The 23,822-nt window shown below is 47.5% G+C and overlaps 1 protein-coding gene across 1 annotated transcript in view; it reads left to right on the top strand.

Moving 5' to 3' along the window:
- Positions 1-23,822, top strand: part of ftcd (formimidoyltransferase cyclodeaminase) — a gene marked incomplete at its 5' end in the record, with an annotated part of 67,250 nt that overhangs the window by 4,868 nt on the left and 38,560 nt on the right. Inside the window, one exon of the mRNA XM_084312650.1 lies at positions 13,733-13,821. Coding sequence (XP_084168776.1) covers positions 13,733-13,821 — 89 coding nt within the window. The remainder of the gene's footprint in view (positions 1-13,732; positions 13,822-23,822) is intronic.

Below are 23,822 nucleotides of genomic sequence, written 5' to 3'. Positions count from 1 at the left end.
ATACAGGCATAAGCGAGCATAAAAAGATAGACAGGTAGCAAGGTATGGCAAATCACAGTGTTTCACATTAGGATCTAGCATCCCAATAGGCTCTCCGCTTACAGTTTTCAGTAACACAAATAGTAAAAATAGTTTAAAATGATTCAGTTTAAAAATAGTCAAAAAATTATAAAATAGAACGGACATAAAAAATACAGGCATGAGCGAGCATAGCAAGGTATGGCAAATCACAGTGTTTCACATTAGGATCTAGCATCCTAATAGGCTCTCTATTCAGTAATACAAATAATCACAGTGTTTCACATTTGGATCTAGCAAATAATAAAAATTGTTTAAAATGATTCAGTTTAAAAATAGTCATCAGTAAGAAGTAAAAAGTGCAATAACCGACACATGAATTTGATAGGCAGTGTACAAGAGTAGGCAGGGTAAGAATAGTGCAGGTAAATACAAGTTGTGTCAGGATATCCCTGATGTTTCCTCTTGCCACTAGGTGGTAGCAGATATCTATCAGTGAAATGCCTGAGCAAAGAGATAGGTTTTAAGCTGTCTTTTAAAGATGTCTAGCGAGTTGGCTTCCCTGATGTTTTGGGGTAGTTTGTTCCATAGTTTTGGGGCATAGTTGATAAAGGCTGCATTACCGATCCTCTTTTGACTGCTTCTGGGAGCCTCTAGTAGTCCAGCAGCTGATGATCGCAGTGTTCTTGCTGGTGTGTAATTTATTAGAGTGTTGGCGGTGTAACCTGTCAACCACACTTCATAAGAGGGGACGGTGAGCGACGTACCCCTATGACGGGGGGAAAACCATGACTCAACAGACCTGTAAGGCGAGGAGTCAGGGAAACCCTAAACAATACCCCGTCCACCTACTCCAAAAAGGAGAGGACAGGGAACCCCTAGAGAGACTTCCCACGTGAGTAATAGATTGAAAAGACATATTGTAAACATACAACAGAGCAGAACTTCTTTTTAAGTTCTACTCACCTTGACAATCTGAGGAGGAGGCTCTGAAACTCTGAGGAGGCTCCCTCACTGGGAGGGAGGGTCTGAACCAGTGGAGGTTTCTCTATGACAACACGTGAAATACAAATTCACTCATAATTCATAATTATTATTAATTTACATATACCTATATATATATATATATATTTTTTTTTTGTAAATTATTATTATAATTTTTTTATTATAAATGTTTTCCTCTGTAAAAAGAATGCCAGTGATTTTTTTTTTCTTCAAAAATGGCCAAAATTGACAGCTCTGAGCAGGCCTGCACTGCAGTATTGCCTGCAGTAATTATTCATGCAGAATATCTGCACAGGTTGACCCATTGTTAAATAAATAATAAATAACAGCCAATCAAAATAGGCTATTAACTTCATCTAAGCACGGACTGTGCAGTTAAACTTTTGCCATTGAATGGAGGATTTAATGATTGACAGCCCTTGACATCCAATACACGGAGGTTGAATGATTGGCAGCCTTGCAAATCCAATCAGAGTCTGCCTGGTAAAATACATGCAGAACTGCAGCTGGGCTGGCATCAGTGTTCTAGTCAAAGTTGTGTTCCATCATCTCATGTGTGCATTTTGCCTGAAGAAGAACATTAATTTGCCGAATATAATCATTCATATTTTAAGATCTTTATTCACTTGTTCACTTATTGTTGTGCACTGGATGATATATCTTTTTTTTTTTATCTCAGTTGAAGACTATTGTAGTTGTAGTTGACGTGAACGTGCCATCTTGGACAGTGAAGGCAAGCTAACTTGTAGCTAGTAGTTTACAGTACAGCTGTAACAACACACAGTAGGCTAAATTAAACTTTGCGCCAACATTAGGACCGAAGTATAAACCAGCAACTGAGCAACATGAAGAAGTGGACTTATGCACCTGGATCAGAAAAAAGTAAGTTGTAGTGTTTGTAAAACGAACGCCTGATTAGCCTGGATGCTAACGTTAGCTAACTGTTTAGAGAACAATACATACTTGTAGTAGACTTGATTAAGGGATTGCAACGTTGTTAACTTGGCTATGTCACATTATAAACACAATGTAATGTATCACGTTGGCTGCTGGCTGCTAATGCAGCCTGCAGATAATATTTATGTGCACTGTGTTAGTGTAAATGAATTAATGTTGCCGCTAGCTTGTGGCTAGGCTAGCGGTCTTTGCTAATGGCTAACGTTAGCTAGTCGAATTGTTTAGAGACTTGAATAAGGGAATAAAACGTTGTTAACTTGGCTATGTCACATTATAAACACAATGTAATGTATCACGTTGGCTGCTGGCTGCTAATATTTATGTGCACTGTGTTAGTGTAAATTAATGAATGTTGCCGCTAGCTTGTGGCTAGGCTAGCGTTCTTTGCTAATGGCTAACGTTAGCTAGTCGAATTGTTTAGAGACTTGAATAAGGGAATGAAATGTTGTTAACACTTTAAGTGCCGAAAACGTGTTTAGGCGTCTTTCCTAGCCATGCTAAAGTTGCAGAGGACGCCCTAACTCGTCTTTAATATCAATATTTCATAAATCTGTGATCGAAATCATATTTTTCCTCCGCAGCCCTGAGACACAGTGCTGGCCTCCTCTCAACCCTCTAGCGGTTCAAGAGCGCCATCTGGTGGCCGATCGGCAGAAGCGCCAAACAGGAAGTCATGTTGATGAAGTGGTGATCACCCATATTACTTCCGGGCACTCTCTATAGCTCCGGCGACTCCATCTTGAAACACTGGATAATAGATCGCTCGCCCTAACTCAATAAACAACATGATTTGGACGTATATACTATTATACAACCTGGAAATAGATCCGGTATTTCGACATCCCATAATTGAAAACTGTCTTCTCCACGCTGATCGCCCAACGGCCCGCGGAGACTGGGGTGAGTTTTAGCGTTTATTATTACCGTGTTCGATACTAACTGCTATGATGAACATTTGACCCACATTAGATGAATGGTATAACGTTGCCCACGGAATTATAAACGATCCCCCGCCCATCCGGTCATCATCAGATGATACGTAGAAACTCCTAGAAGCACGTCCATTTGACATTTTTCATCTGGCACCGATCGCTATCAAACTGTATTTCATCATCAATATAATGCATTTGGGGCTATAAATCACGTTCTGGAGAAAGCTGCAGAAAGAGATGAAAACATACTTATACTTTAGACCATATTTTACTATGAATATGTGAATGAAAAAGTTTAACGTTGCTACACAATGAACAATACATATAGGACCTTGAATGGGCCCTAATAATGGCAATCTAGCAATAGAATTTAAAAAGTTATAGCCCTGCAAAGAAGGGGAACTTCTCCATGTTAAATAGAGCTGGCAACGGATGGTATATCATGAATTTAGCCTTAGGCAATCAAAGTGTTAACTTGGCTATGTCACATTATAAACACAATGTAATGTATCACGTTGGCTGCTGGCTGCTAATGCAGCCTGCAGATAATATTTATGTGTACTGTGTTAGTGTAAATGAATTAATGTTGCCGCTAGCTTGTGGCTAGGCTAGCGTTCTTTGCTAATGGCTAACGTTAGCTAGTCGAATTGTTTAGAGACTTGAATAAGGGAATGAAACGTTGTTAACTTGGCTATGTCACATATAAACACAATGTAATGTATCACGTTGGCTGCTGGCTGCTAATGCAGCCTGCAGATAATATTTATGTGCACTGTGTTAGTGGTGCTGCCTAAATGAATGAATGTTTGCCGCTAGCTTGTGGCTAGGCTAGCGTACGTTGCACTGATCAGATCTGCGTCTCTACAATTTGTAGCCGCATTTCTGCAGACCCCTCTCTGATTGGTTGAGCTCCATTTCTGCAGACCCTTCTCTGATTGGTTGAGCGAAGCCCCTCTCTGATTGGTTTAGCTCGTCACGCCGTAAAAGGCGGATGTAATGTTATCATATCAAGAAGATAAGCAGAAATGTACTACCAGATTCGCGTATAACGTTATTTATTTCGCGTGACTTCGCGGTTTATTCCATTATATAACATAACGTTGTTATTTCGCAGTTATTTCGCGGTTTATTCACATAAATAAACTAAATATATTCACTTCTATTATAACCCTCCCAAATCATATTCAGAAAGTATCAGAGAGACTTCTATTGACCAAGGAATTAGTTATTATTTCGCGGTTTATTCACATAACTTTATATTGTTTACACTGTCTTTCTTCTATTATAACCCTCCCAAATCATATTCAGAAAGTTTATTATTGGTTAATGACAAACCAATTAATTGATTGATTGATTGAATTGATTGAAAACTTTATTAACAGATTGCAGAATGGGTACAATACAGTACAGCTCAATACACACAATTGTTAAGGGGATGCAGACCAGAGAAAGACTTTCGTCTTGTTTACATCAGGGTCCCCCATTTTCAATTCATCAGGACATATATGACATACATGATGATGACATACAGATAGTCAGTACTGCTACATCTATACATTTATGACATACCAGATTTGCAAATACAGTACTGTTTGTGATACAGAAGGAGTCAAGAAAAGGGAGTATATACATTTGACGTAGAAACTGTACATTGGAGGAGGTTGGGTGGGGGGGGTTGGGTACATTGGGATATTGACAACCATACTTGGAGGATGTTCCGCTGGTCATGAAGCTGGTTACCAGAGCCAAAGCTTCCACCTGCTCCCTCGACCCCATGCCTACGGTACTGGTCAAGGCCTGCCTTCCTACCCTCTGCCCCATCATAACGGACATCATCAACTCCTCTCTGTCATCTGGAATAGTTCCCTCCTGTTTCAAAACCGCCTCCATCACTCCCATCCTAAAAAAGCCTGGTTTGGACCCTGAGGTGCTGGACAACTACCGGCCGATCTCCAACCTTCCTTTCCTAAGCAAAACCTTGGAAAGGGCAGTCGCCGCCCAGCTTCATCAACATCTGTCCAACCATGAGCTCTACAAACCCCTTCAGTCAGCCTACCGAGCACATCACAGCACAGAGACCGCCCTCATCAAGATCACTAATGACCTCCTCCTTGCTGCAGACTCCGGACACATCAGCCTCCTCATCCTTCTCGACCTCTCCGCGGCGTTCGACACAATATCCCACTCAGTCCTCCTCAAATGCCTCTCCGACAACCTAGGCATCACCGGTACAGCTCTGTCATGGTTTCATTCATATCTCACTAATAGATCTCAGTTTGTCAGCGTCAGCGGCTCATCCTCCCCCCCGGCCCCAGTCAACCACGGTGTCCCCCAGGGCTCTGTGCTGGGTCCCCTACTATTCACCATTTACATGCTCCCCCTCGGTCAGATTATACGTCACCACGGACTCAACTTCCACTGTTATGCTGATGATACTCAGCTCTACATCAGCACCTCACCATCCTCCCAGCTCCCCCCACAGTCTGTAGTCAACTGCCTCCACGCTATAAAAACCTGGATGGCAACCAAATTACTTAAACTCAACAGCAAAAAGACAGAGCTCATGGTTGTGGCCCCCAAGGCACTGCTCGGGAAGGTTGGAGATCTCCTCCTCCACGTTGACGGCTGTTCCATCTCCCCGTCTCTCGAAGTCCGTAACCTGGGCGTCACCCTTGACTCCACACTTTCATTTCACTCCCACATCAAATCTGTCACCAAGTCTGCCTTCTACCACCTCAGGAACATCTCCCGTCTCCGACCCTCACTCTCAGACTCTGTGGCGGAGACCCTGATCCACTCATTTGTCACCTCCCGGTTGGACTATTGTAATGGAGTCCTGTTCGGGGTACCCAGCAAAGCCCTGGACAGGCTCCAGTATGTCCAGAACTCAGCTGCCAGGGTTCTCACTCACACCAAGCCCTGGCAGCACATCACCCCCACCCTCATCCATCTCCACTGGCTTCCAGTCAGGTTCCGCATCACCTTCAAACTCCTGCTCCTCACCTACAAATCCCTCCATGCCCTCGCCCCCCGGTACCTGTCTGATCTCCTCCACCAGTACACTCCATCCCGGAACCTACGATCCTCTGATCTAGGTCTCCTCTCCATCCCTCGCACCAGGTTACGGACTTTTGGGGACAGAGCCTTCAGCGTGGCGTCCCCTACCCTCTGGAACTCTCTCCCCCCCGAAATCCGCAACGCCCCAACCCTGGACACCTTCAAATCCGCTCTAAAAACACACCTCTTCACCAAGGCTTTCCCCATCAGTTAGTTTTAGATTAAATTAGGTCCATTATCCCCTACTTTCCCTCATCCCCTCTTCCCCCTCCCCCCCTACTTTCCTTGCCCTATTTTTTGTCCTGATTGTAAAGCGACCTTGGGTTCTATGAAAGGCGCTATATAAATTTGATTTATTATTATTATTATTATTATTATTATCATACTGGGTCATTTACATTGGAGGTGGTTGGGGGGGGGGGCACACTGTATAAACAAGCAAAACTGTACATTAAGGGGGGGGGGAGACACTGTACAAACAAACAAAATTGTACATTGGACTATTGACAAAACCATACTAGGTAAATTACTGTACATTGGAGGGGGTTGGGTTAGGATATTTACAGGGGCCAGTGTTGAATTGCAGTCTCCCGTAGGTGTCCCTTGAGAGAGGTTTTGAAGGTGGGTAGTGATCCACATTCCTTTACAGCTTTGGGTAGGGCGTTCCACATTGATGTGGCATAATTGCGAAACGTGTTTAGTCCCTTATTTGAGCCGAATCTGGGTTTAACATGATTTGTGGAGCTCCCTCTGGTGTTGTGATCGTGGTATTCACTGACCTTTGGGAAGTATTTTGACATGTACATGGGTACCTTGGTCATGTAGTGTATCTTGTAGACCAGGCCCATTGCAAGTTGCTGTACTCTGTCGTCTACTCTAAGCCATCCTAGGTTGTCAAAGTGGGCAATCCTATCCAACATATGTGTAAAGGCACACACAACATATTCCAGTTAACGGTATATTTGTTTAATGATTCGTTATGGCGTAATCAATACTTCCATGCGTATAAATTGCGTTCGCGACCTCGATGTTTTGGGGCTATTCATCAGAAAACTCGGATCCGGGATTCGGCTCCCATCCGTCGGGCAACAACTGTGGGTTTTCAGCCTCTCTCTCTGGAGCTTAACGGAGTTTCGACTCCTGGCTGGAGGAGCTTGTCGCGGCTCATGCGCATGCGCGCGCTCGGCCAATCAGAGAGGGGTCTGCAGAAATGGCCTCAACCAATCAGAGAGGGGTCTGCAGAAATGCGGCTACGAATTGTAGAGACGCATCAGATCTAGTGACTAGTGCCTCTGTGGAGGAGGAAGTAAACATTGCCAGGCATTCTGGTCATTGTAGTTCTCCCTCTTTTCACCGACAGTTAAGGGAGACATGACATGCTGGTTTGATGAAATGTATAGTGTAAATGAAATGAATAGTGTATGTATATTCAATAGTAGTATTGATAGTATATTAGCCACTGTATACTGTACATGGTCTGCTTGGTTTGATCGGGCCGCCGAGCCATGGTCTGCTTGGTTTGATCGGGCCGCCGAGCCATGGTCTGCTTGGTTTGATCGGGCAGCCAAGCCATGGTCTGCTTGGTTTAATTTAGGGGAGTGGTCTGCCCTGCGGGGGGGCCCCGACATATTGCGCAACACCACTGCATACCATTGACTCAGAAAGGTCTGTTTTATTGAAATCGTCACAGCAGTATAGTTTGTTTATACTTCAGAAGGATGATATTTAAACATGGTCCCCAAAATGAATGGAAGCGAATGAGGAGCCTGACACCTGGGAGAAATGGGGGTGTTGCAGCGTTGGGGATGTTTAAAAAATATAATTTATATTTTTATATTTATATATAATTTGGCCCCATAATTACCCATGCAATCCGAACATGGCGGGAAACACAAAAAAAATATCCTAACCCTCAAAAATGGCATAATCACACTCCCATATTCAATAACAATGCACTCTTAATGGATTAGGGGATATTTAGGGGATATTTTTAATAACCAAGGCTTTTGTAATTATGGAGAAATATGCACAAAGTTTAACCTCACAGAGTCCACATGGCTTTTTTACATACAGTTACGCCTATGTTTGAGGTCTCACAGTGTTCCATTAGACATACCAGTTGAACACCACAGATACCACAAATTCTTCTATGAAAGAGAAACATTGAGAGGTTTTGTATCAGGTTTTTATTATCAATTACTAACGTCCTCGTATGAAACCAACTAGACACTGTCTGGAGGAGGGATATACCAGACCTGGAAAGTGACTTTGATTGGCAAGAAGCATGGGCAAATGTCCGTCTTAAATCAAGGAACCCGGACCATCAACAAATCAATCTTAACTATATTCACAGGACATACTTGACTCCTATAAGACTGAACAGAATGGGCCTGAAACAAGACTCAAAATGCTCCCAATGTACAAATGGAGACAAAGGGACATTTATGCACATGTATTGGGACTGCCCACCAGTTAAAGCATTCTGGAAAGATGTGACCCATCAATTATCAAAACTCGTATCTTGGAATATACCAGTACACCCCTCTGTATTGCTTTTGAATGATGTTTTTGAGTTTGCAGTAAATCCACAGCTAAAGAGATTGGTTTTATCGGGTATCACAGTAGCTAAAAAACTGATCGCATCACGCTGGTTTCAACCGGAAAAAATGTGCCGGAAAGTTTGGTCTCTTACATATCTCGATGTGATTTACCAAGAAATATCTACAGCAAGAATTCTGGGTCTCAACGAATCCAAAATGTCAATGTGGTTAGAAGTGGTGGAGAGAATAAAAGCTAGCTTATAATGGTAGTGTCTGGTTAGGAGTGAGGTATAATGGAGGTACTATCCAAGGAGGGGTCCGGGAGGGGGGGGTTCGAGCTGGAGCATATGTGTGTAGGGTTTTAGAAAATAGGTATTAGGGGTATATCCTGTATAAGGCATTTGTATAATTGTTAATTTCGTTGGATATACACTGTATACGGTAAAATATTATTATAGACTTTTTTTTGTCTTGTTTCTGTACTTGCATGTAATTTTAGCCACCTTGACTGTTAGTTTCATTATGCATTGTGTGTTGAGTACTGACTTTTAATAACTTCTGTTTTGCAATAATAAAAAAAAATATATATATATATATATATAATTTAATATATAATATAATAATTTGTGCTTCACCTAAAAATTTGGTCAGCAGCCTCCACTGGTCTGAACTCACAGGAGGCTCTGAAACTCCCTGAGGAGGAGGCTCTGAACTCCCCGAAGAGGAGGCTCTGAAACTCCCTGTAACAGAGGTCCATAACATGGAGCCTGAATAACCCCTGATTTACGACCCCTCACCCCTGATACGATGTAATGACAAAGTAGAGCCATGACACCAGTCATAGCATGCTACATGAAGCGTTCAACAGCTTCACATAGACCCATGTGCGAAACCTGCCATCTGAATTTTACAAAGAAAAAACACAGACCCAGAGAAAACAGCCATCTGATTTTTACAAAGAAAAAACACAGACCAAGAGAGGGCCCTTTTAAGAGCCCCGGTACCAGACTTACAGTACACATGTGCTTCTGTAGGCCAACACTCAACCCTGTTGTGGATCTTAACGACACACACAACCCTTCATCACAACAAAAAAGGCAAAAGTACACTCTCACTACAGAGGAATGCCGTTTTTCATAACGAGAGAAGACATAAGTCCTCGATTATGTATTGGCCACAGGCCTTGCTAAGCACATATGACAGCGACCAAAACAACCTTTTCCCTATGAAAAAATCTTTTTCTCAAGCAGGAGCACAACCCCAGCAGTTTAAATTGAGGGATTACACCGTATCCCCACAAACATAGTGACATAATATATTGTAAACAAGGGCGGCTAGGTGGTGTAGTGGACAAGTCACTCGCCACCAGTGTGGAGACGCTAGGATTCGCGTGTTCGAATCCAGCTCTCCACATTGTTTTTCAGTTTGGCTGGTCGTCCGCAGTAATACACATTGGCCGTATTACGGGGAGGGAAAACTGAAGGGTGGGGATCGAACGTTGTGAACAAGCGACTCCTACAAGTCGGTTGGTGCGCCTGCGCAGTAAAATCAGGAAGTGTCGGGGGCAGCGTGAGCCTCCCACGCGTTACTCCTCGACACTGAGAGAACGAGCTGCGCAGGTGAAAAGATGCGACTGCTGTTACCTCAAGTACCGGAGGGGACTTGTGCTATGTATGACTTAGTCCACATTGCAGCCGGCTTGTGGGAGGCAAGAAACAGCGTTCGTGACAGGGGAGGGTTGAATTGGATGATACGAAATTGGGATGGGAGAAAAATATGGAAAAATGGGAGAAAAAGTGGATCAAAAAAAAAATATATTGTAAACAAAACATGTTTGAGAGGAGGGCGGGGGGGAAACCCCAGGGAAACCGGGGGGGTCACCCCTTCCCACCTTACCCTTGATACGACCAGGTTGAACAGGTACCCCTGTTAATATGTGAACACGCTACCTGTTCATTGTCATCACAGGCTGAGAGAAGGACTTACTCTTCGATCACATGTCACTAAGCACAGCTTTGCAGGGTAAACAACCCACTTAGTTGTGAGCTCAACCACGTTACTAACGTTACATGAACACACATGTTCTCATCACAACTAAACCAGTTCATTTTTATTCATGTAAAAAACAACGCCGATTTTCTAGGTAGAGAGAACTTATACCAGTGACAAGACAATTCACACACAACACGCGTCGTATCCTCAATGTATTGCAGCAACATACGTTTTGGAAAACAACAAAACATTTAGAAGGGAAGGAAAGAAGAAGTGTTAAGTCCAGCAGGACTCCTACCTACACCCTGAGCGCAGGCTGAGAGGACTGCAAACACTGGTTAACGGGGACAGCCGAAGTCGAACCCGGCGTCTCCTGCGTTGGTGACGAGGGCAATGCCCGACGCGCCACCCAGCCGCCGTTCTCCATGTTGACGAAGTCCTCGCTGGCCGGGCACCCGGTGTAGGGTCGACTAACATCCTCTGTCAAAGATGACATCGTAGTCAGAGTGTTAAGGCTTGTTATTCTCACAGTAACGTTCAACAGTGTAGCATTAAGCTAACAACCAACTCCCGACTGATAGCAACAAGCTAACGTTCCTAGCCTAGTGAACGCAATGGGCTAGCGCCGCAGCTAACAGCTGACTGGCTAACAGGTAGGCCACACAACTAGCACGCAAGCTAAGCAGCTATCACCTGAACTGTACACAAGAACATAATAAGCCACACTTCAGACAGGCCGCCGTCTGAGTCCCTGCTCATCCTAAGAGAGAAGAGAAAAAGAAATGTCAACACAGTTTTCAACTGTGATTTAACAGACATACAGCGGAGTCGGCACAATTCCCGTATGGGCTGCAGCCGACTTGAGCATGGAACTTCCGATAACGAAGATCCAGACCCACTTTTCCTCGTGTTTAGGGTTTAATCTTTCATTCATTTGAAAGATGGGGCCTACACGGGACAGAGAAGAATCCGCTCGTCCAGAGACCCCGGGTTTAAACCAGATCTTGGTCGCGGCCCACTAGTTTGACCATCATGGGCTTCAAACTAGGATCCTCCGTCCGTCGCCTAAGAGGCCGAACAGAGGACCCCAATCCAGGGCCGGCCTTCGTAAAATTGTGCAGCTAACCCCCATAGCATTAGCAATACAACCGGCGCCCGCATAGCAAAACATCACTCACCCAGCCCAGAGGCAACCAGCTTCTCACAAACAGCCGGCGCCTCCTGCAGTCCAGCTGTAGAACCGGAGGTTCAATACCTATCCAGCCGCAGCTTTGGAGGACTGCAGGTGGGGAGTAGACCAGCGACGCGAGCCCCTAATACGAAAAAGCCGGTGGAGGTCAGAATGATCATCATCTTCCAGACACCCCAGTGACGAAGACATTATCGCCGTATTTTCTCGAAAATAGTGAGAGAGCAAACAAAGATATAACGTCAACGTATCTCCTTGCTCTTCTGTTCTCCTTTCTTCAGCTTAATTCGTCAAAGTGATTGGTATACAAGGCACTTTCTTGTGGTGAAAGTGAAAAAGGAGGTGAGTGTGTGGCCACACCCCTGCTTATATAGGTGGCGGATGGGGGTGTGGCCAGACGGATGTTGGTATGTAAAGGTACATTTGTGAGTTTTTATTCAGTGCACATGCACTGGAGTGAGATATGTGCAATAGACGCTGAGCGGAGCTAACACGTAATAGAACCCCAGTTATCTCAATGTATTACCAATGATTACGTATTTGCGTTACCACATGGTAGTGGTAAGTGGTAGGCGGCACGGCGGTGTAGTGGTTAACACTGTCGCCTCACAGCTAGAAGGTCCTGGGTTCGATTCCCACTTGGGGACCAGGTTATACCCAGGTGGGGGTATCTCCCGGGCCCCTCTGCGTTGAGTTTACATGGTCTCCCTGTGCTCGCAAGGGTTTCCCCTCCCGATAAGATAAACCCAATGGAAAAAAACATGCAGAACAGATCTCACGTGCGTGTTAACCCTTTCACTAATCTTCTGTAGTGTGGTTGTGAAAGGGTTAACCCTTTGTCGTGTGGTAGTGAAGCAGTGGAAGGTGTAGCTAAGGGGCTACACAACCCTGACTGTATTTAGATTAAACCACTGCTAAAGAATGTTAATGGCCAGACAGTATAAGTACACAAAATGGCGGACACTCTATTAACGGCGCGGGGACAGGGATACAAGTTGAACAAGCATTTTAATGTTAATAGTAAACATACATATTATATAACACAGCTCTCCTTTAATAATAGAATGTCAGTGCAACAACGTCAGAGGTAACGATAGTTCCTATACTACCGGTACCCGACCGGTGGAGCTCTGAATGGAGTGAGACGGAGCGAAGCGTCACAGGGAAAAGCAAGATGGTGGCTGGAGACGGTGGTCCTCTGGAGTTCCTACTTCCAGAGGGCTGCAGACACACTTAGGATAATCCGGTCGTCGCTGGGGAGGAAAGGGTCTCGTACGGACCGGTCCTTGTATTCCTAGCGCCCGATGGCAGGATTAATAGCTATTAGTTCGAAAGCCCGTTGGCATGGATGATAGCTAGTTAGCTCCGTTTGTACTTAAAGCTAACCCGCAGGAGGTCTTCAATGAGTAGTTATGTCCAGAACGTCGCTGGGTTCAACTATAAGTTTCTCCACGTTACTTCACTTACACAAGTCACTATACTGTGCCAATAAGGGCTCGACAATATTAGGGTTGTATCTAAGTAGCCGTGCGGCTCTCTAATAACGATACGTTGCCTGGCCGTCCTGTTTACAACTGCGCCAAACGTTACTTCTCTCTCACTCTGTTAGTTTTCCTGTGTGGACTCAGCCTGTTCACCCATACAGATCAATACGCTCTCTCACTTGTCCGGGCATGTCTGAACATGTTCTGAAACATGTCTAGAGGGGCGCGCGCACTGGCACAGCTACGGCGTTAAGAATGGGACATATACAAATAAGCGAATGATGAATCCTGTTAGGCAAACAGATGACATGAAAAATATATATCTTATATATATAAACAACATATAAGTTATACAAAATAATAAACGCAGACTTTCAGTGTTAATCTGGACCTTCAGAACAGAAGGGTTAACCCTTTGGTAGTGTGGTAGTGAAAAGGTTAACCTTCTGTAGTGTGGTTGTGAAAGGGTTAACCCTTTGTTGTGTGGTAGTGAAAGGGTTCATCTGCCTGACAACTAAAGACGTCTTCTAGTGATGATGAATATCTTTTTCTCCACAGTGTATCTCTATGGTGAGGCGGCGCGCAAGGACAACAGGAGGAGCCTCCCGTCTGTGAGACATGGAGAATATGAGGCTCTGCCTGAGAAGGTACAGCAATGTACACAACACACACACACACAAACACACATTCAGACACACACAAACACTCAGAAGTGTGAACACACAGTCATACATACATACAGTACATTCATTCACTCACTCACAACACAAAGGGAGGCCTCTCTGTGTGGCGGTCACATGTCCTCTCTGTGTGGAGGTCACATGTCCTCTCTCTCTGTGTGGAGGTCACATGTCCTCTCTGTGTGGAGGTCACATGTCCTCTATCTCTCTGTGTGGAGGTCACATGTCCTCTCTCTGTGTGGAGGTCACATGTCCTCTCTGTGTGGAGGTCACATGTCCTCTCTCTCTCTGTGTGGAGGTCACATGTCCTCTCTCTCTCTGTGTGGAGGTCACATGTCCTCTCTGTGTGGAGGTCACATGTCCTCTCTCTCTCTGTGTGGAGGTCACATGTCCTCTCTCTCTGTGTGGAGGTCACATGTCCTCTCTGTGTGGAGGTCACATGTCCTCTCTCTCTCTGTGTGGAGGTCACATGTCCTCTCTCTGTGTGGAGGTCACATGTCCTCTCTCTCTCTGTGTGGAGGTCACATGTCCTCTCTCTGTGTGGAGGTCACATGTCCTCTCTCTCTGTGTGGAGGTCACATGTCCTCTCTCTGTGTGGAGGTCACATGTCCTCTCTCTGTGTGGAGGTCACATGTCCTCTCTCTCTCTGTGTGGAGGTCACATGTCCTCTCTCTCTGTGTGGAGGTCACATGTCCTCTCTCTCTCTGTGTGGAGGTCACATGTCCTATCTCTCTGTGTGGAGGTCACATGTCCTCTCTCTGTGTGGAGGTCACATGTCCTCTCTGTGTGGCGGTCACATGTCCTCTCTGTGTGGAGGTCACATGTCCTCTCTCTCTGTGTGGAGGTCACATGTCCTCTCTGTGTGGAGGTCACATGTCCTCTCTCTCTGTGTGGAGGTCACATGTCCTCTCTGTGTGGAGGTCACATGTCCTCTCTCTCTGTGTGGAGGTCACATGTCCTCTCTCTGTGTGGAGGTCACATGTCCTCTCTCTCTCTGTGTGGAGGTCACATGTCCTCTCTCTCTGTGTGGAGGTCACATGTCCTCTCTGTGTGGAGGTCACATGTCCTCTCTCTCTCTGTGTGGAGGTCACATGTCCTCTCTCTGTGTGGAGGTCACATGTCCTCTCTCTCTCTGTGTGGGGGTCACATGTCCTCTCTCTGTGTGGAGGTCACATGTCCTCTCTGTGTGGAGGTCACATGTCCTCTCTCTCTCTGTGTGGAGGTCACATGTCCTCTCTCTGTGTGGAGGTCACATGTCCTCTCTCTCTCTGTGTGGAGTTCACATGTCCTCTCTCTGTGTGGAGGTCACATGTCCTCTCTCTGTGTGGAGGTCACATGTCCTCTCTCTCTGTGTGGAGGTCACATGTCCTCTCTCTCTCTGTGTGGAGGTCACATGTCCTCTCTCTCTGTGTGGAGTTCACATGTCCTCTCTCTCTGTGTGGAGGTCACATGTCCTCTCTCTCTCTGTGTGGAGGTCACATGTCCTCTCTCTGTGTGGAGGTCACATGTCCTCTCTCTCTGTGTGGAGGTCACATGTCCTCTCTCTCTCTGTGTGGAGGTCACATGTCCTCTCTCTCTGTGTGGAGGTCACATGTCCTCTCTCTCTGTGTGGAGGTCATATGTCCTCTCTCTCTGTGTGGAGGTCACATGTCCTCTCTCTGTGTGGAGGTCACATGTCCTCTCTCTCTGTGTGGAGGTCACATGTCCTCTCTCTGTGTGGAGGCCACATGTCCTCTCTCTCTGTGTGGAGGTCACATGTCCTCTCTCTGTGTGGAGGTCACATGTCCTCTCTCTCTGTGTGGAGGTCACATGTCCTCTCTGTGTGGAGGTCACATGTCCTTGCTCTCTGTGTGGAGGTCACATGTCCTCTCTGTGTGGAGGTCACATGTCCTATCTCTCTGTGTGGAGGTCACATGTCCTCTCTCTGTGTGGAGGTCACATGTCCTCTCTCTGTGTGGAGGTCACATGTCCTCTCTGTGTGGAGGTCACATGTCCTCTCTCTCTGTGTGGAGGTCACATGTCCTCTCTCTGTGTGGAGGTCACATGTCCTCTCTGTGTGTGGAGGTCACATGTCCTCTCTCTGTGTGGAGGTCACATGTCCTCTCTCTGTGTGGAGGTCACATGTCCTCTCTCTGTGTGGAGGTCACATGTCCTCTCTCTCTGTGTGGAGGTCACATGTCCTCTCTCTGTGTGGAGGTCACATGTCCTCTCTCTCTGTGTGGAGGTCACATGTCCTATCTCTCTGTGTGGAGGTCACATGTCCTCTCTCTGTGTGTGGAGGTCACATGTCCTCTCTGAGGTCACATGTCCTCTCTCTGTGTGGAGGTCACATGTCCTCTCTCTCTGTGTGGAGGTCACATGTTCTCTCTCTGTGTGGAGGTCACATGTCCTCCCTCTCTGTGTGGAGGTCACATGTCCTCTCTCTCTGTGTGGAGGTCACATGTCCTCTCTCTCTGTGTGGAGGTCACATGTTCTCTCTCTGTGTGGAGGTCACATGTCCTCTCTCTCTGTGTGGAGGTCACATGTCCTCTCTCTCTGTGTGGAGGTCACATGTCCTCTCTCTGTGTGGAGGTCACATGTCCTCTCTCTCTGTGTGGAGGTCACATGTCCTCTCTCTCTGTGTGGAGGTCACATGTCCTCTATCTCTGTGTGGAGGTCACATGTCCTCTCTCTCTGTGTGGAGGTCACATGTCCTCTCTCTCTGTGTGGAGGTCACATGTCCTCTCTCTCTGTGTGGAGGTCACATGTCCTCTCTCTGTGTGGAGGTCACATGTCCTCTCTCTCTGTGTGGAGGTCACATGTCCTCTCTCTCTGTGTGGAGGTCACATGTCCTCTCTCTCTGTGTGGAGGTCACATGTCCTCTCTCTCTCTGTGTGGAGGTCACATGTCCTCTCTCTCTCTGTGTGGAGGTCACATGTCCTCTCTCTCTGTGTGGAGGTCACATGTCCTCTCTCTGTGTGGAGGTCACATGTCCTCTCTCTCTGTGTGGAGGTCACATGTCCTATCTCTCTGTGTGGAGGTCACATGTCCTCTCTCTCTGTGTGGAGGTCACATGTCCTCTCTCTGTGTGGAGGTCACATGTCCTCTCTCTCTGTGTGGAGGTCACATGTCCTCTCTCTCTGTGTGGAGGTCACATGTCCTCTCTCTCTGTGTGGAGGTCACATGTCCTCTCTCTCTGTGTGGAGGTCACATGTCCTCTCTCTCTGTGTGGAGGTCACATGTCCTCTCTCTCTGTGTGGAGGTCACATGTCTTCTCTCTGTGTGGAGGTCACATGTCCTCTCTCTCTGTGTGGAGGTCACATGTCCTATCTCTCTGTGTGGAGGTCACATGTCCTCTCTCTGTGTGTGGAGGTCACATGTCCTCTCTCTGTGTGGAGGTCACATGTCCTATCTCTCTGTGTGGAGGTCACATGTCCTCTCTCTGTGTGGAGGTCACATGTCCTCTCTCTGTGTGGAGGTCACATGTCCTCTCTCTCTGTGTGGAGGTCACATGTCCTCTCTCTGTGTGGAGGTCACATGTCCTCTCTCTCTGTGTGGAGGTCACATGTCCTCTCTCTCTCTGTGTGGAGGTCACATGTCCTCTCTCTCTGTGTGGAGGTCACATGTCCTCTCTCTCTGTGTGGAGGTCACATGTCCTCTCTCTCTCTGTGTGGAGGTCACATGTCCTCTCTCTCTGTGTGGAGGTCACATGTCCTCTCTCTGTGTGGAGGTCACATGTCCTCTCTCTGTGTGGAGGTCACATGTCCTCTCTCTCTGTGTGGAGGTCACATGTCCTCTCTCTGTGTGGAGGTCACATGTCCTCTCTCTCTGTGTGGAGGTCACATGTCCTCTCTCTCTCTGTGTGGAGGTCACATGTCCTCTCTCTCTGTGTGGAGGTCACATGTCCTCTCTCTGTGTGGAGGTCACATGTCCTCTCTCTCTGTGTGGAGGTCACATGTCCTCTCTCTCTGTGTGGAGGTCACATGTCCTCTCTCTCTGTGTGGAGGTCACATGTCCTCTCTGTGTGGAGGTCACATGTCCTTGCTCTCTGTGTGGAGGTCACATGTCCTCTCTGTGTGGAGGTCACATGTCCTATCTCTCTGTGTGGAGGTCACATGTCCTCTCTCTGTGTGGAGGTCACATGTCCTCTCTCTGTGTGGAGGTCACATGTCCTCTCTCTGTGTGGAGGTCACATGTCCTCTCTCTCTGTGTGGAGGTCACATGTCCTATCGCTCTGTGTGGAGGTCACATGTCCTCTCTCTGTGTGGAGGTCACATGTCCTATCTCTCTGTGTGGAGGTCACATGTCCTCTCTCTGTGTGGAGGTCACATGTCCTATCTCTCTGTGTGGAGGTCACATGTCCTCTCTCTGTGTGGAGGTCACATGTTCTCTCTCTGTGTGGAGGTCACATGTCCTCTCTCTGTGTGGAGGTCACATGTCCTCTCTCTGTGTGGAGGTCACATGTCCTCTATCTCTCTGTGTGGAGGTCACATGTCCTCTCTCTGTGTGGAGGTCACATGTCCTCTCTCTCTGTGTGGAGGTCACATGTTCTCTCTCTGTGTGGAGGTCACATGTCCTATCTCTCTGTGTGGAGGTCACATGTCCTCTCTCTCTCTGTGTGGAGGTCACATGTCCCCTCTCTCTGTGTGGAGGTCACATGTCCTCTCTGTGTGGAGGTCACATGTCCTCTCTGTGTGGAGGTCACATGTCCTATCTCTCTGTGTGGAGGTCACATGTCCTATCTCTCTGTGTGGAGGTCACATGTCCTCTCTCTCTGTGTGGAGGTCACATGTCCTCTCTCTGTGTGGAGGTCACATGTCCTATCTCTCTGTGTGGAGGTCACATGTCCTCTCTCTCTGTGTGGAGGTCACATGTCCTCTCTCTGTGTGGAGGTCACATGTCCTCTCTCTCTGTGTGGAGGTCACATGTCCTCTCTCTGTGTGGAGGTCACATGTTCTCTCTCTGTGTGGAGGTCACATGTCCTCTCTCTCTGTGTGGAGGTCACATGTCCTCTCTCTCTGTGTGGAGGTCACATGTCCTCTCTCTCTCTCTGTGTGGAGGTCACATGTCCTCTCTCTCTGTGTGGAGGTCACATGTTCTCTCTCTGTGTGGAGGTCACATGTCCTATCTCTCTGTGTGGAGGTCACATGTCCTCTCTCTCTGTGTGAAGGTCACATGTCCTATCTCTCTGTGTGGAGGTCACATGTCCTCTCTCTGTGTGGAGGTCACATGTCCTCTCTCTCTGTGTGGAGGTCACATGTCCTCTCTCTGTGTGGAGGTCACATGTCCTCTCTGTGTGGAGGTCACATGTCCTCTCTCTGTGTGGAGGTCACATGTCCTCTCTGTGTGGAGGTCACATGTCCTCTCTCTCTCTGTGTGGAGGTCACATGTCCTCTCTCTCTCTGTGTGGAGGTCACATGTCCTCTCTGTGTGGAGGTCACATGTCCTCTCTCTCTGTGTGGAGGTCACATGTCCTCTCTCTGTGTGGAGGTCACATGTCCTCTCTGTGTGGAGGTCACATGTCCTCTCTCTCTGTGTGGAGGTCACATGTCCTCTCTGTGTGGAGGTCACATGTCCTCTCTCTCTGTGTGGAGTTCACATGTTCTCTCTCTGTGTGGAGGTCACATGTCCTCTCTCTCTGTGTGGAGGTCACATGTCCTCTCTCTGTGTGGAGGTCACATGTCCTCTCTCTCTGTGTGGAGGTCACATGTCCTCTCTCTCTGTGTGTGGAGGTCACATGTCCTCTCTCTCTCTGTGTGGAGGTCACATGTCCTCTCTGTGTGGAGGTCACATGTCCTCTCTCTCTCTGTGTGGAGGTCACATGTCCTCTCTGTGTGGAGGTCACATGTCCTCTCTCTCTGTGTGGAGGTCACATGTCCTCTCTGTGTGGAGGTCACATGTCCTCTCTGTGTGGAGGTCACATGTCCTCTCTCTCTGTGTGGAGGTCACATGTCCTCTCTGTGTGGAGGTCACATGTCCTCTCTCTCTGTGTGGAGGTCACATGTTCTCTCTCTGTGTGGAGGTCACATGTCCTCTCTCTCTGTGTGGAGGTCACATGTCCTCTCTCTCTGTGTGTGGAGGTCACATGTCCTCTCTCTCTGTGTGTGGAGGTCACATGTCCTCTCTGTGTGGAGGTCACATGTCCTCTCTCTGTGTGGAGGTCACATGTCCTCTCTCTCTCTCTGTGTGGAGGTCACATGTCCTCTCTCTCTCTGTGTGGAGGTCACATGTCCTCTCTCTCTGTGTGGAGGTCACATGTTCTCTCTCTGTGTGGAGGTCACATGTCCTCTCTCTCTGTGTGGAGGTCACATGTCCTCTCTCTGTGTGGAGGTCACATGTCCTCTCTCTCTGTGTGGAGGTCACATGTCCTATCTCTCTGTGTGGAGGTCACATGTCCTCTCTCTCTGTGTGGAGGTCACATGTTCTCTCTCTGTGTGGAGGTCACATGTCCTCCCTCTCTGTGTGGAGGTCACATGTCCTCTCTCTCTGTGTGGAGGTCACATGTCCTCTCTCTCTGTGTGGAGGTCACATGTTCTCTCTCTGTGTGGAGGTCACATGTCCTCTCTCTCTGTGTGGAGGTCACATGTCCTCTCTCTCTGTGTGGAGGTCACATGTCCTCTCTCTGTGTGGAGGTCACATGTCCTCTCTCTCTGTGTGGAGGTCACATGTTCTCTCTCTGTGTGGAGGGCACATGTCCTCCCTCTCTGTGTGGAGGTCACATGTCCTCTCTCTCTGTGTGGAGGTCACATGTCCTCTCTCTCTGTGTGGAGGTCACATGTTCTCTCTCTGTGTGGAGGTCACATGTCCTCTCTCTCTGTGTGGAGGTCACATGTCCTCTCTCTCTGTGTGGAGGTCACATGTCCTCTCTCTGTGTGGAGGTCACATGTCCTCTCTCTCTGTGTGGAGGTCACATGTCCTCTCTCTCTGTGTGGAGGTCACATGTCCTCTATCTCTGTGTGGAGGTCACATGTCCTCTCTCTCTGTGTGGAGGTCACATGTCCTCTCTCTCTGTGTGGAGGTCACATGTCCTCTCTCTCTGTGTGGAGGTCACATGTCCTCTCTCTGTGTGGAGGTCACATGTCCTCTCTCTCTGTGTGGAGGTCACATGTCCTCTCTCTCTGTGTGGAGGTCACATGTCCTCTCTCTCTGTGTGGAGGTCACATGTCCTCTCTCTCTCTGTGTGGAGGTCACATGTCCTCTCTCTCTCTGTGTGGAGGTCACATGTCCTCTCTCTCTGTGTGGAGGTCACATGTCCTCTCTCTGTGTGGAGGTCACATGTCCTCTCTCTCTGTGTGGAGGTCACATGTCCTATCTCTCTGTGTGGAGGTCACATGTCCTCTCTCTCTGTGTGGAGGTCACATGTCCTCTCTCTGTGTGGAGGTCACATGTCCTCTCTCTCTGTGTGGAGGTCACATGTCCTCTCTCTCTGTGTGGAGGTCACATGTCCTCTCTCTCTGTGTGGAGGTCACATGTCCTCTCTCTCTGTGTGGAGGTCACATGTCCTCTCTCTCTGTGTGGAGGTCACATGTCCTCTCTCTCTGTGTGGAGGTCACATGTCTTCTCTCTGTGTGGAGGTCACATGTCCTCTCTCTCTGTGTGGAGGTCACATGTCCTCTCTCTCTGTGTGGAGGTCACATGTCCTCTCTGTGTGGAGGTCACATGTCCTCTCTCTCTGTGTGGAGGTCACATGTCCTCTCTCTCTGTGTGGAGGTCACATGTCCTCTCTCTGTGTGGAGGTCACATGTCCTCTCTCTCTGTGTGGAGGTCACATGTCCTCTCTCTGTGTGGAGGTCACATGTCCTCTCTGTGTGGAGGTCACATGTCCTCTATCTCTCTGTGTGGAGGTCACATGTCCTTGCTCTCTGTGTGGAGGTCACATGTCCTATCTCTCTGTGTGGAGGTCACATGTCCTCTCTCTGTGTGGAGGTCACATGTCCTCTCTCTCTGTGTGGAGGTCACATGTCCTCTCTCTCTCTGTGTGGAGGTCACATGTCCTCTCTCTCTGTGTGGAGGTCACATGTCCTCTCTCTGTGTGGAGGTCACATGTCCTCTCTCTCTGTGTGGAGGTCACATGTCCTATCTCTCTGTGTGGAGGTCACATGTCCTCTCTCTCTGTGTGGAGGTCACATGTCCTCTCTCTGTGTGGAGGTCACATGTCCTCTCTCTGTGTGGAGGTCACATGTCCTCTCTCTCTATGTGGAGGTCACATGTCCTATCTCTCTGTGTGGAGGTCACATGTCCTCTCTCTCTGTGTGGAGGTCACATGTCCTATCTCTCTGTGTGGAGGTCACATGTCCTCTCTCTCTCTGTGGAGGTCACATGTCCTCTCTCTCTGTGTGGAGGTCACATGTCCTCTCTCTGTGTGGAGGTCACATGTCCTCTCTCTCTGTGTGGAGGTCACATGTCCTATCTCTCTGTGTGGAGGTCACATGTCCTATCTCTCTGTGTGGATGTCACATGTCCTCTCTCTGTGTGGAGGTCACATGCCCTCTCTCTGTGTGGAGGTCACATGTCCTCTCTCTCTCTGTGTGGAGGTCACATGTCCTCTCTCTCTGTGTGGAGGTCACATGTCCTCTCTCTGTGTGGAGGTCACATGTCCTCTCTCTCTGTGTGGAGGTCACATGTCCTCTCTCTGTGTGGAGGTCACATGTCCTCCACCTGTTTGCGTGGGTTTCCTCCTGGTACTCCGGTTTCCTCCCACACCATATAAAAGACATGCTTGCTAGGTACACACTCCTCCCATTGTCCTTGAGCAAGGCACTGGCATTAGAACTGGAGCTAACTGACTGTGGCTGCCCACTGCTCCTAAGCGATTAGGATAGGTCAAATGCAGAGAATAATTATCCCACAGGGATTAATACAGTATAACTTAACTTAACTTAACTTAACTTAAAGGTGACATGCATTATAAATGTCTTTTTTCAGTGTCTAGCATTGTATTATAGTAATAGGAGTTAGTATCAATGTGTTTGTGTCTCTAAATACCATATTGGCGGATTGCTGTCATTCAGGTCATTCATTTCCTGGTCGAAAAAAATTAGGTCATTCTGATTTGACTCGCATGGTGACGTCACGTGGCGAGGATGGAGCGGATAGTGATCCGATTGGCTCTGTGGTTGTAGCGCACCAAACAGGGTTTGACAGAGAGCGAGCGAGAGAGAGAGGGAGAATCAGATAGACCCTCGCGACAGAGCACACATACACACACGCGCGTCGCGCTGTCGTCTCTCGGTCTGTCTCTCTCTCTCCCCCTCTCTATCTATCTCTCTCTCTCTCTCGATTCGGGAGCAAACTAACGCTCCGTCTATAGTTCTAGCGCGGCACAGTGGAAGACTTCCTCAAACGGGAGATGGAGAGAGAGAAAGAGAAGGGGACCTGCGTACCTCGCACGCAGCTGTGTTTACACAGTGCTCTCTCTCTCTCTCTCTCTCTCTCTCTCTCTCTCTCTCTCTCTCTCTCTCTCTCTCTCTCTCTCTCTCTCTCTCTCTCTCTCTCTCTCTCTCTCTCTCTCTCTGTCTGCCACTCGCAGACTGTGTGGATGACTGTCACTGAAAGTGCTTATGGGCGGAGCCCAGCCAATAACAGGCTGAAATCTTGAGGCTGGAAAATTATGCTTTTGAGTACTCCATTAGAAATATAAAACAATGATTTTTTTTTTAAATAAACCTTACAGATGTCTTCCATAGACTCACAGGAATTGCGTAAAGTTGCCCAAATAGTGCTAGGAATAGCAATGCAGGTCCCCTTTAAAGGTGCTATAGATAAACATTTTAAGTGGAGTAATCTTTAAAAAAAAAAATAATACATCCACAGAGCTTTTAGGAAGGTGCCGAATAAAAGTATTGCTTTCAAATACAAAAAAATATGAATGAATGAATTTATCATTTAAAAAAGGTTTGCGTGTCCAAAATGAATGTTGTTGTTTACATGTTGCAGGCATGTATCCCCTCCCTACTTCCCATTTCCCCCACGTGGAACGCACCTGATTG

The sequence above is a fragment of the Notolepis coatsorum genome, assembly GCF_963971535.1.
Source record: "Notolepis coatsorum genome assembly, chromosome: 1".
Classification (NCBI taxonomy): Eukaryota; Metazoa; Chordata; class Actinopteri; order Aulopiformes; family Paralepididae; genus Notolepis; species Notolepis coatsorum.
Note: the sequence above shows the minus strand (reverse complement) of the source record. Positions and strands in the feature narration are given on the sequence as shown.